At 39.9% G+C, this 14,105-nt stretch overlaps 2 protein-coding genes and 1 long non-coding RNA gene across 4 annotated transcripts in view; 1 reads left to right on the forward strand and 2 right to left on the reverse strand.

Annotated features, from left to right (window-relative positions):
• LOC307032686 (uncharacterized protein) overlaps window positions 1-14,105 on the forward strand; it is a 528,358-nt gene that overhangs the window by 23,432 nt on the left and 490,821 nt on the right. The window lies entirely within an intron of this gene.
• LOC307031697 (uncharacterized protein) lies at window positions 2,438-6,512 on the reverse strand. The gene is made up of 5 exons (XM_079669007.1): window positions 5,791-6,512; window positions 4,494-5,075; window positions 4,261-4,404; window positions 3,695-3,950; window positions 2,438-3,468 (listed from the first exon to the last, which is right to left on the reverse strand). The coding sequence occupies exons 1-5, from the start codon at window positions 6,493-6,495 to the stop codon at window positions 2,807-2,809; spliced, it is 2,349 nt and encodes a 782-aa protein (XP_079525133.1). The 5' UTR covers window positions 6,496-6,512; the 3' UTR covers window positions 2,438-2,806.
• Window positions 6,843-8,790, reverse strand: LOC307034201. Of its 2 annotated transcripts, XR_013806814.1 has the most exons (4): window positions 8,642-8,790; window positions 7,297-7,563; window positions 7,049-7,201; window positions 6,853-6,956 (listed from the first exon to the last, which is right to left on the reverse strand). It is a non-coding gene; the product is annotated as an uncharacterized lncRNA (long non-coding RNA). The 2 variants fall into 2 exon arrangements; XR_013806813.1 differs by having other exon boundaries at window positions 6,843-7,201; window positions 8,642-8,788.

Consider the following 14,105-nt stretch of genomic DNA (forward strand, 5'->3'; position numbering starts at 1 on the left):
TGCGACAGTGTTCCATGCTAAATTCAGGTTCAACATCCATTTGAGCAGCAATGAGTGTTACCTCAGACAGGAGTGACTCCCATGAATCTCTAAGAGCCTGTATCTCTTCATTTAAGTCTCTGATATTGGCTGTCTCTATGTCGAGTGAGATCTTCCCAGACTGGAGAATTGTATTCCTGTCCTCAATGCATTGCAGTACTTTTAGCCAGACAGTGAGGAGGACAATAGCATTGAATGACATGAAGTAGGTCTTCAGCCCACTAGCATCTGATCTGGCATTGATTACATTTGCATTGATGTAATCAATAATTTTTCTAATTTCATTGAGTAAAAATAATAATAATAATTTTCGAAACTGTGAGTAAACAACGTGTGCTTCACTTGTAGGCTTTCTGAAGGTGTACACAGGTCTCAGATGGACTTGCTATCACATTAAGAAAGATATTCAGTAATAAGTCGGGCAAAAATAAATGGTGTAAATGATTTATTCAAGCTTGCAATGTTTTGAAGTCACCTCATGTGTCTTTTTGTAGTCCTCGCTGTACGCGTCCGGATATCGGCATCGCAACCACAACCTCACACATTGGTAGCATACTGATTGTGCATCAAAGTGTTCCTATCCAGCCAAATATACCAAAAGATTAATTTAAACGACAGAAGAAGCGATCGAAATGTGTATTTCCTGGTTATTCGACAAAGGCCACGCCAGTCCCTTACGAAAAAACACTATAGTATTACTATTAAGAATTACTATAGAAATACCACAAAAAACTGCGATAGTATTTCTATGGTGTTTTGGGACACACTATTGAGAATTACTTTAGTAATACTATAGAGTTGGCTATGGTGATCTTATAGTGAAGTTACAGTCATACTATAGTGTTTCCTGTAGTATTTCTATGGTTTTTCGGCCACTATAGGAAATTACTATAGCTATACTATTGAGTTTTATGTAGTATCACTATAGTGCTTTCTATATTATTTCTATGGTTTTTTGGAAAACACTACAGAAAATTACTATAGTAATACTATAGAGTTGGCTATGGTGATCTTATAGTGAATCTATAGTTAATTAGCTTTAATAATGATGTATTCATCCCTATAGTAAGTATGGTATCAACTAGGGATGTAACGATATACCGAATATCGCGGTAAATAAACTTCCCAATACCGTCGTGAGACTGACTAAATCTACCGCGATTTAAAAAAAAAAAAAAAAAATCTTTTTTTTTTTCTTTTAAAACACTTTTTTTTTTTTAAACCTTTATTTAACCAGGTGGTCCCATTGAGATCATCGATCTCTTTTTCAAGAGAGACCTGTCCAACATGGCAGCAAGTAGGTTACAACATGAAAATAAAACAGATAACACAAAAGGACATCGTATTTACAGGGCTACATGTACACACCTAGAGACATTGACAAGTACCAACCATATATTTATATCTCGCCCTGTCAATAAGCCTGGCGTTAGACTTTTTCGCTGTCCGTCATTTTGACAGACAGGATCGTAAAATATCCGTCATAATCCCTTATTACCCGTCGGGTCTGAACAGTTCACGATAGAGCATGCTCATGAACTGTCAACGGGGGGTGGGGGGGGCGGTGTTATGCCGTGTGTGCATGCACCTCGCGGGACGTGCACAGCGTAAAGCAAAATCTCCCAGACATGTATTGATCTGTACGGCAAAGTACGGTTTGGAAACTATATCATTTCCTTTTGGAGGGCATGCATAACACGGCATAACACCAGAGCCTGGCTCTGGGGAAACGTTGGCGCTGTTCCGAGTTTGTTCTAATCTGTCAAAATTACAGACTGCTTTCAGATTTTTCCGTCATTGTTAAATAAAATATTCGGTTAACGCGACCACTGGTGTCCCAGCAACATCAGTACCAAGCGAGAGAGTTTTTTCCAGAGCAGGGGATATTGTAAATGCCCAAACATCCCAGCTTATAAATACCTGGAAATGTGGACATTCTCCTAAAAACCTGTCTGATGATGCTGAGTAAGTGACTAGTGAGTTTGAGTTGAGTTACTTGAAAAACTAAAGTGAAACTTGATTTATTTTATTGCAGGGTCGGATTATTAAATGTCCTTGTTTATTTGTGAGATGCAGTGGCATAAAGAAAATGCTTACTTTGTTTGGTAGTACTAGTAGGTACAAAAACACTGGTTTTCTTGTTCCAGTCTGTTACTGTCACTTTGTTTTTGACACTTTAAAATACTGCTATCCTACAAAAATGCTGTAAAAATCTGATTTATTATGTAATAAAGAAACATTTTCCGAGTAAAAAAATGTTTTATTGAAAAAAAAAATCTATGAATTTTTTTCTTCTTACCTTTATTATTCAATATCGCGATAAATACCGTACCGTGGACTTGTTATCGCGATATTATCGTACCGTGAGTTTTTGGTATCGTTACATCCCTAGTACAGGGTATATACAGGAATCCTGAAGTCAAATTTAATACCTTTTAAGACTTTTTTTAAGACCCTTTCCATACATTTTAAGACCTCATCGCCACTTCAAGTTCTAACATTGGCGACACACTTTACCTCACATTTACTCTATACAGTATTGATTGTAAGATAGCACAACTAAACCGTTTATGATAACTCCTTATCATAATTCAGATAGAACAAAGCACAAGAGAATGAATTTTGTGACCAACCCAATGCAAGGTTTATTAGAAAAATTATTTGACCAATAAACAAAACAAATGACAAAATGTTGTACTATGAAATATACATTAAACTTTGGTCAGCTTCAGCGGGGTAATGCCATGTAGGAGTTCACAAATACCCATCATGGCATGTGCCTCAATTCATTTGCTTTGCTGTCCCACTCTTTTTCGGTTTGTTCCAGCTCAATGCATTTCTCTTTGTGCCTCCTCCTGAGGGTGTTGGACTTTGTTAGCAGTTGAGCCATTAAAGATCCAGCTTTTCCCTCAGCCTGCTCAGCAAGTTGATCAGCATCTTTCTGAAGGACGCCGCACACTTCTTTTAGGATCTTCCTTTTCTTTTTGAGCTGTTCTAGCTCATCTTCAACTGCTCTTCTCTTGAGGCTCTGTGTGGCACTCTGTCTCTTCTTCTGTTGTTGATCCAGGTAAATCCTGTACCTTGATCTTGCGAAGGCTGCAGAAGCCAGGAGCTCCTTAGTGAGTGGCACCTTTAGAACGCCCCCACAGACACTAACCTGGTCGCAGATCAACCTTTGTGCCTCCAGGGATTCTTCAAGGAGGTTGACAGTTTCAACCTCCTTGTTGACAGAGAACCCCCTTTCAACCGTGGCTTGACCATGGGACAGAAGTAGAAGGCTCTGGCAGAATCTCCGCAGCTCAGGGTATGTGCTGAGAGCTTTGTGCAGGAAAACATCGAGCCGCTGCTCAAATGGCTGGAAGGAGAGGAAGCCTTCACCTCTACCCTCAACAGACAGAAATCTTTGAAATTGCTGAACGATCACATCACCTACAACATTGACAGAGAAAGGGAAAGAAGTAATTATTCATATGTCATTATATTTCATTCCACAGTCATCTGCTTCATCCGTTGTTTGAGAGATACATAGCTCGCAGCATCTGTACACATAAAAAGCACAGTGTATTGTAGATTTCCTAAAACAAATTTAAACAAGAATGCGTAATAATTAAATCCACACAAGCTTCTATTGTCCCTAAACAATACTTGTTCCTACCAGCTGAAACTCCTCCTGCCAACTGCTTGTCCTCCAGGAATCTTTGGACTACACTCTTCATCTTGCTGATGCACCACTCTGGATCCCTGCTCATGTTTGTGGGATCCAAACATGCAATGTTCCTGACGACTGGAAATTTGAGGGGGCTTTTCTCCTGCACTTTCTTGACCATTGCAGCCAGGCCCTTCATGCACTCTTTCCTGAACGTGAGCACAGAAAGCTCACCTACTCTGCCTCCTGGTTTGCTCTGAAGTGCCTGACAAATAATACATAGACTGTAAATTGTGCAGAAAGGATGATTTACAAAATAAAGTTTATATCAACCTCTCATTGAAATGACAAAATGAGTTTCAATATACATTTATTTGAAACTACACAATATGTAATGGAAGTTCATTTAATTTTTTAACAAATGTCCCTTCATTAGCATAATAAAATGGTAAAAAGGTCAATTTATCATATTAAACTGGCTGGATCAGTGTACAGGTAGAGCAAAGACATAGTAGGCCCATAACTGTATAGATCTATACATATACAGTACGTCTCTGAAAATATATCAAAATTACCTTGATGACAGATTCAGCACCAAGGCCTATGTCAGCATTCATCGGGGAGACCCAGTTCTTCTCATCAGCTGCATCGACTTTGGTGAGCTTCAGGGGGGTGATGTCCTCTAGGAGTTCACTCTTCACAAACCGTCTCAGTAGACTCTACCATATTATAAAGAAATAACAAGAAATCAATGACAGAACCATTCGTGTGGATTAATCAAATTCAGTTTAATTACTGTTATTATTACCTTCAGTAACTCAGCCAAGTCTTTAGCTAAGAAGGGCATCACTGGCTCATCAGTTTGAAATTTTAACAGGAAGGGGCTGAAGGTCCTGGATATCGCAAAGAAGAACTGCAGCTTGGCTATGATGAGTGGATCCCCTTGTGCTGCCGCAATGGTGTCATAAGAGGCTGTGGCAGGGTTTGGGATCTTCTTGTTTTTGACACCATCCACGTACTTCTGTAGCATCGGCCAAATTTCAACCGCTCTCTCTGCCACACGGACATTTTCAACCCATCTGTGGCCGCAGAATGGTAGTGGGAAGCAGGAGGACCCTGTCAGACTGGTGAAGTCCTCTCTCCTCGCAGGAACGTTGTGGAAGAGGTAGTGCATTGCTCTCAGGAGCCTTTCAAGCTGCCACATCGTAAAACCGGCCTTTACTGCGTTGTGGAGAGTGTGAAGGCCACAGCTTCCAACAAGGACAAGCTGAGCACCTCCATAGAGCTCTGCGTGCTCTTTCTGTAGAAGATTCACCAATTTGAAGTTGACGTTGGGTCCATCCATGCTGACAGACATAAGCTGCCTCATCTTCAGTTGTGCACCACATTCCTGTGAATTAACAGTAATAAATTAATGGCAACAATCCTTGAAAGTGTATTCTTGAAATACAGGGTCATTCAGATGCACGGTAAGGTGCAACTATAGGTTTGTCACTCATAACATTTAAATTAGTCATTTATTTGGTGTTCAAATGTCATGAAGCAAGATTGCAATATTAACTTACATTTTATAATTGAAACACATTACTGGTGGTATCTCCGTTCTCTCCTCCCACTGTGAATCGCGAGAAAGTTTCAGGGCGACAGAGACACAGAGCGTTCCCGTAACCATAGTAACTCACTCTCACCAGAGGGAGAGACGCTGTGCTGCTGCTGACCAGAGCCGTATAATATAATCTATCTATTCTATCTATACGGCGCTGCTGCTGACTTAGATTACTCTGAGCAGCATGCTAAATTACCATATAATAGATCTTTATGTATATTTTTCGCATTTCCCCCGGTAATAACTTTTGTCGTAAAAATGTGTTTCTAGTCGCATCTTAAATAATACTCGCTAATTGCCTAAGAGCGTCTGAAAAGATGCCAAATCTACCAAAAATAGCCATGTGTGCAACAAAAGATTCAGTCGTTTACAAAGCACATAACTCATATTCATAATATATGTTTTGAAAATAAAAAAAGACCTGGGATTGAAGAAAAAAAGACCCGTGGCTCAGGCAGGCCCTAAACATGAAATGCAAGTAGACTAAAGATACACTTACTTTAATGTGATGCAGCAAGTCCTCGGCTCTTCCGTGTCCCAAAAATTGCGACCCAAGATACCTGGCCCGTACACAGCCATCATCCCAATAACGAATGTGGACGTCCATCTGTTTTTTCTTGGTGGCTTGATTAAGGCTCTCGTCAAACATCAGCACAAACGGCCCAGCCTTGTTGATGCTATTAACGAGCTGTTCTTTAAAGTAAGGGGCCAAGCCGAATCGGACTATGTACCCTGTTTTGTCTTTTCCACAGGCGAACTTCTTGGCTATTTCCGAATCTGGGAACATAGCTCGGAAAAGATCGGAAATCCCTTCATTGGAATTGATGGATTGGTGTTTAATTACGGTGTTGAGGCACCACAGAACCTCTGCCTGCAGCGTTGGAGTGGCGCCCAGCATCACTCGGAGGTCAGCAGTAGCGCTAGATGAAGTGGCGGAGGCTGTAGTAGCTTCAGCGATAGTGGGTGGGGGCGGTGATGTTACGCAGAAATGCGCGATTGAGACCTGCTGTCTGCGTCCCACAGCGGCTTTGTGGCTAGCACTTAGCATGTGGGACCGGACAGCTTTGATCCCCATCGAGGCAACACTAATCGCCTTCCGACACATGCAGCAGTAGGCCTCACGGTTATTCCCAGACACGGGCCTCAGCCATGGTTCGAACTCCGTATCCTCCAACCATTTGGATGAAAACTTGCATTTCCCCATGTTGTAACTGGCGTAAACTGACCTTTGCGCGCTATCAAGCAGCAGTCATCAGTGAGCGTGCAATGTCCTGTTCAGATGACGTAAAATCCAACGGGATGAAAAAAAAAAATAACTACACAGAATCACACTATACACCTACGCAATGATTAAATTCAGGCAAACTTTAGAATATAATTTATATACTTATTGCAAACAAGCTACAAAATTTAATACCTTGGAAAATGCAATTTAATACTTTTTAATACTTTTTAAAAGCCTTATTTTTCGCTAAATTGATTTATCACCTTTTAATACTTTTTAAGACCCCGCGGACACCCTGTAGTATCAACAAATAAAAGTTAGCAGGCAGAGCAGTTTCAATTTGAAAGATAGGGACTTTATTAACAAAATAAAATACATTGTTCACAGAATATGAATTTGAATAAGTTAAATGTAAAAAAATTACAAGAACAATTTCAGGCCTGAAACAGAAATGGTTTGGCAATGAAATTAAGGGAAAAAGTGTCCCAACCCCTATATACATTATAAACACATTTCACATTCATATACTTACAACCCATGCCTCTCTACCAAGTCAGAGAAGCAAACTCTGACAAGTTTGAGGCTGGTCTTCTCGGTAAGAATGCCATTTTGCAGTTCATCAAATACTTCTGGAATTTTCTTCTTAAGTAGATCAGTTAGGCCATTCAGAAGAACTGGTTCTTGGCTGAACAAAACAATAAGAACAAGCACAGCACAAAGTAAAGTTCTGGCCTGTGTGATTTTTTGAAACACAATTTAACAAGCATGGTACATGTATACCTGAGTTTGACAGACTTCTCTTAGGACAGGCTGAAGATCCGGTGCTTCAGAAAAGTGCACTTGGAATCTGTCAAAGTTACTGATTCTCACTTCTATCAACATCTATAAACTCTTTGAAGTCTGTTGTATTTTAAAATCCTATCAAGGACAAATCCAAATTCACCTGTTACTTCCAGGAGATGGTTTGTGCTTTGGACACTGTAGATTTTTCTTTTAATTTACTTTTTGCTAGGACTTTAACAGATTCCTGCAGCTCATTCCCGCTTCCTGTAATTATAAGAAAAAGACAAATTCATCCTGATGTTGACTAATCATATTATGCCAGATTAAATTAAATGCCATCATCTATCATCTTCTAGTTAAACCCATTAATACACACCTTATATAAATTATAAGCAGTATGGTAATTTTAAGTTAATTAACTTCACCCATAAAGACAATTTCTAGAGAAGCACAGGGGAGATTCTGCTCAGCCTCCAGTGGCGTTTTCTCCTGGAGGCTGGGTATTTCTTTATATTTTTTATTTGTATTTAAAAACATCTCTCCGCTGTGGTCAGTGAGTATTTTACAAAGACTGAAACAGCGCCCCTCTAAATTAATGTGTGGTGAAACACAGTATTGCACGCTACACTCACTCTATACTACACCCGCAGTCCGCTGTGTCAGGGACATGTCAAGGAAAGCCCGCCGGCCTTCCCTTCCAATGATTTGATTGGTCGGAAGGAAAGCCCGCCGGCCCTTCCCTTCCGACCAATCAAATCGGGAAGGCCTAACTGCCGTGCGTGGCGCTGCGTCTCACATACACAGTTGCCTTAGCGACAAGAGACAGATATGAAATCTCCCTTTTACGCAATATAATATTTGCAAGTATAGAGTAGTGGCTTATGTTTTAGTCAGAAAAAGGTAAACTGTAGTGTACATGTACTACTAATAAATAACTTTAGTGCGAGTAAGTTACGTATTTGCACTGTAAGAGACTGTATAGCAACGAAGCCTCACTCGCACTTTCTCGCCACATCTGGCCGAACAATGAAACCTAGCCAAAGTAGCTAGATAGCATTAAACATATAGCTGCTAATGCTATCAATATAATGCCGATTGAAGAATGATCACAGAAAAGACATTAAGTTAAGATAAAATAAATATAATAAAAAAAGAAGAAGAACGGCCTAAAGGAAAATAATTGTCATCCAGGCAGCTAAACTCAAACAATAGTTAGCTGTTCAACATTGGCAAAACATATTTATTTAAGTTTAAAAATATGTATTTAGACCCCTAGCTTGCTCACATTATGACAATATATCTGCTCACTTTGTTAAAAACCTTTTGTTTCTGTATAACTTACCTAGAGTTAGACTCTCCTCCGCTGACATCCATGGTCCACAGCAGCCAGAGGTGAAATGGCAGTTGGGACATTTGATTGACAGTTGGACAGTTGAAAAATGATACATTTGAAATAACTCAACCGTGATTGGGCAGGACAGTGCCCAATGTTAGTGCCCAATGTTAGCCCAATGTTAGCCCAATGTTAGCCCAGTGTTAGTGCATTTTTATTTTTTCTATGTACACACATGTTTGCCTAAAATAGTTCAGAAATGACACTGAATGTGTTGAATTACCTTTGACACAGCAGTTTGTTAAAACAAAATGACACATTAATTCTAGGAGTGTAATACTTTTACAAACACTATGGTAATAATATGCATTCATTATGACAATATCATACTATTATAGGAGTGTTCTATAGTGTGTTCAAAAAACAACTACAGAAACACTAAATATTATACTACAGTAGTACTATTTAAAATAATATATTCTTAATACAGAAACACCAAAAAAAACACTATGGTAATACTTTTACAAACACTATATAATAATATGCATTCACTATGACAATATCATGCTATTACTATAGGAGTGGTCTACAGTGTGTTCAAAAAACAACTACAGAAACACTATATATTATACTATAGTTATACTATTTAAAATAATATAGGAATACTACAAAGATCTAGATATACAGTAGTATTACTATTGAAATATTATAGGGCTACTATAGCTAGTAAAATGGCACTACAGACAAGACTATAGTAATACGATAGCTGGTGAAAAATACTATAGAACTCTACAAACTTACTATAGGATACTATACAACTCTTATAGTATACTATAGTAATACTATAGTTAATTTTCGTAAGGGCTGATACATCTGCCTGCCTGCCGTTAAAGTATATCACCAGTTGTTTGTCCCACAAGTCATTCGGTAACACCTGCAGCAAGTGCTGGTAAAGGGTCAAAAGTGTTATTAATGTGATAATAAAGTGTTACTGAAAAGTTTAAAGTGTGAATTAAGAGTAAAGGGAACAGACCTGCTCTGTGTATCCGAAGCTGAGGCTGTAAAACAGCGTCCAGTAGTTTCTGGAGTCTCTTGTTCTCCTCTTTGGAAAGAAACAGCTCCTTCTCGTGCTCTGCTATTGTTTGTTCAAACAGAGCAAATATCTCTTCAGAAGCAGCAGTTAGTCGCTGCTTCTTCAACGACAGCAGCATTTGGACTTTACTCATGTTTCCTAGATCACCCTTTCCTGCAGACTCCGTTAAACACACCGTTTCTCTCTCCATCAAACTCTCAATCTGACTAGTGTTGCTAACGTGTTTCCAGCTAGCATGCTAAGCTAGCTCCTATAGTCCGAGGTAGACGCTCCAGAAAAAAGAGCAGTTTCCATTCAGAGGTTTATCCAGACACACAGATGATGGATCAGTAGAGCTGGAGCTCACACACACTTTCTCAGGAACACAGAGAGAGAACCGTAGCGACGAGACGCCACATGCAGGGCTCGAGTTATGTATGAGCCAATGGGAGCTGAGCTCCCACGGATGCAGTGACCTCATACATCTGTGGGGGTCGCTAATACATTACCAACAACCATTATTTTAATCACAAATAATGCATTTGTCCAGTGTTCGAATTACCCATTTGCTTTCGGGGAGCCCTATTTTTCAGTGTACATCCTGCTACTGAATTATGTCACACGCACGCTGGCGCAGCAATCAATTGCTATAAAAACAATCTGCTGCTACTACAGACACACTGCCAAAGCACAATACAATTTCAGCCTGGCTCTTAAGGTGCTCATAAATCTTTTTCCGCAGGTTATTCTGTTGATCACTGCTGACTTTTCCCTGAATGCAGGGCCGGCCCTAGACTTTTGGGGGCCCTAAACGAGCTTTGGCTTGGGGGGCCCCCTCACTCTAGAGTTCTCACTACACACAACACGGACTTATGATGTTAGCATAAGCACACATATTGTATAAATAAGCATGTAAACACTGTGGACCTAACCTCCTCTAGGGGGGTCCGAGGGCATGCTCCCCCGGGAAGATTTTATTTTAAATATTGAAGTTAAAAGCATCAATCTGGTGCACTTCGAGAGCAACATTAACCCTTAAGAGTCCTTTCAAAAAAAAAAACGTATATGTTCCTAAGGCCATAAAATGCCACCTTCACAAAAACTGCTATAAAAATATGATACATTCATATTTATTTCTACTTTCAAAGAGTCAGTCTTTTAAAACTACTCCAGCCTGACATACACATATGAAATATTAATTATATTTTGGGGATTTTAACCCTTTAAATGCCAGTTTGTTGAAAAAACTCCACAGTTTTTTTTGTGAAAAAAACAAAAAACTAGAATAATTTTCAAAAAATATATTTCAAGGAATATTTGATTATTGTTATGATTAGGTCCCTGGATTGGTCAATGATTGGCAGCAAAATTAATTTGAATGCATTGTTATTTTTTTTGCAGTGTTAGGTTTAAACAAAAACTCACACTCTTGTTCCTAAGGCCATAAAATGCCACCTTCACAAAAACTGCTAAAAGATTTACTCTTTGAAAGTGGAAAAAAATATGAATATATTCATATTTTTTTCCACTTTCAAAGAGTAAATCTTTTAAAGCTACTCCAGCCTGACTAAAATGAATAATACAAGATCACTTTGAACCAGAAAAACATTTATTTTACAAAGATGAATATTGAATGAACACTGTGTGTCTGCCTGTGAGAGTCCAACTCAGGTCGAGCAGGGGCTGCAAATGGACAGACTGTGGTCCTTGCATATAGCAACAACCAAACAAAAACATAAAACAAGACAATTTGAATCCAAGCATTTTCTCTCATGATGCAAATATTAATTATTTTATAGGAAAATGCTCATTTGAAAAAAACCTACATATATTTCAGACAAGAATATAAGAGTAAGAATACGTGTGTGCGTAACTGATGCCTAACCTCCTTTGCATCGGTTGTAGTCTTTGATTATGACTGGCTTTCTCTTCATTTCGTCGCTTACGTCTGGACTGTGGTGTTTCATGCTTAGAAGCAGAACATTCCTGCCCCGTCGAGGGATGTAAGAGACCAGTGTGTGGGTCTTCATAAAGGCAAAGGTGGAGGAGAGGATCGATCTCACTCTTGTCTGGAGAAAAATAGCGGGAAGCTCAGGCTTGTTTCGGCAAATTGTGCCAACCAGGGCCAGTTTTCTCCCGAGCAGCTCCTCAGCCAGTGCGAAGGACGTGAACAAATGGTCACAGCTAATGATGTGTCCCTGGAGCCCCTCTGTCATCTCCAGGACCACCCTCATCCCCTGGTTGACTTCAGGACGACTGCCAGCTGCTTTGCCTGTATACACCTGCAGTCTCCAGGCGTAGGATGATTTTACATAACAGTTTGCCCAAATGTTTATACCGTATTTGGCCGGCTTTTTTGGCATGTACTGCTTGAAGCTGCACCTGCCTCTGAATAGGATGAGCTGTTCATCCACGCAGACGTTGCTGAATGGGCTGAACAGCATCGGCAGGCGGTGCGTCCACATATCCCAGACTTTGCGGAAGGCAGCTTGTCATCAAGGTGCCGCAGTCGGGATAGCTTGTTGTCGAACCGCAGTGTTCGGCTGATTTGGTGAAACCTCTTGTGGGACATCGTGGCTTGGAAAATGCGCCGTTCCGATTTCTCCCTCCAGAGACTGAGGGTCAATTATTTGACCTGTAAACACCGGCCAAAATGAGCAGCCCCACGTAAGCCTGCAGTTCCTCTGTGTCCATATCTCGCCACTCTGCAATTGACCGTCTCCCATGCAGGTTTGTCATGGACACAATATGCTGCAGGATGTCATCTTTCAGCAGCAGTGCAAAGCTGGATGCCGGGTCACTGATTCGGGCGACAGCATAGTGTGTTGGTCCCGGGATCAAACTTCTGGCTGCTGGGACGTAGCGGAGTGTCTAAGTGTTTGTGGGAGACCAAAACACTTTACCATTTTTTGAAGTCCATCCTGCAGCTGCTTCCTCCAACTCCCTTCCGCTCTCAGTTTCAGATGAGTCTGAGTTGGACTCTAGCTGGTCTGTTCCCACCTCTGAGACGTCCACGGAGGAGGATGAGGAGCCATCCTCGCAATCAGAGCTCATATTGATGTCCAGAGCTTCCTGTGTGCTGTAATGCCTTGCCATCTCCAAAAAGACTACTCCTGCACTGATAGTAATACTTATAACCATGGCTGCAGTGCACCTGTATAAACAACCTGATTGTTTTTATTATTGAATTAGATTATTACGCAGTGTGGCCTTCTAAGAGAAAAGTATTTTGAAGTTGGACACACACACACACGCGCACACACACGCATGCACGCGCGCACACACACACACACACACACACACACCATTATCCAACATCAAAAGTGACACACACATATCATTTCAGTAGCAAGTGACCCTTGCAGAAAACAGTAAAAAGTGTGACATTTTGCTGCAGGCTTCAAAGGGTTAAAATGATCGCCATCTTGTAGACAAATGTAAAAATTGAAAATTGAAAGCTAGAAGTTCAAAATGAAATCTTAACATAAAGGAAATCAAGAGTTTATGATAAGATAAATGTGGGGTCAAAAAAAGCATTGTCAATGGTTTTCAATTGCCGCTAGGAACTAATGTGTCGGTTTTTGTGTAGCTTAGCCATTTTAGGCTAATTTAAAAAACGGAGACGACAATTCAATATACAACTAAAAAAGAATATCCTCTGGCAAGTTTGAGCCATATTCATTCAACACAGCCAAAATGGCATGAACATGAAAACCCGAATGGCTGAAAAATGGCCCCAGGGACTCTTAAGGGTTGGAGATCTATGGATACATCTCTATACAACACCCATATGAAACAGAACTGTAAACAGATTTTTCTTTATGGATATTTTAAAAATCACTTCGGCTGTATTCTTGTTTTACTGTCAGTATTTCAACTGTTTTTCATTTATTCTCTCTGGCTGTCAATAACATAATGTTCACATAGAAACTAGCTGTCAATAGGAATATCATTCAGAAAAATTATAATTTCATGCAAACATCTGTCACAAAAAGAGGTTGCACATTTCAATTCAGGTGTTGTTATGGCAAGCTTTGCTTACATGTTCGCATAACTTGGAAGTTTACTGACATTTACCTTGTTCATCTGGCTCGTGTGGTGGCTCTGGGGTTGTTGTGTGAGCCACCACTTGAGAATTGTCGTCTTTTTAAAAAGAAAATGTTTTTATGTCCATCTTCAAAAACTCTGAGTCCGACTGATGTTATTGTTTATTTAGACTTTATTTATACAGGTGTAAAATCTCATTGAGACACAAGGTCTCATTTTCAAGAGAGACCTGTCAGTGGTAACACTACCACACAAAGTTACATACAGACAGGACACTAAACACAGAGGCAACACTAAAATACAATCAATCAATCAATGTTTATTTATATAGCCCAATATCACAAATGTTACATT

Source organism: Notothenia rossii (genome assembly GCF_949606895.1).
Source record: "Notothenia rossii genome assembly, chromosome: 3".
NCBI lineage: Eukaryota > Metazoa > Chordata > Actinopteri > Perciformes > Nototheniidae > Notothenia > Notothenia rossii.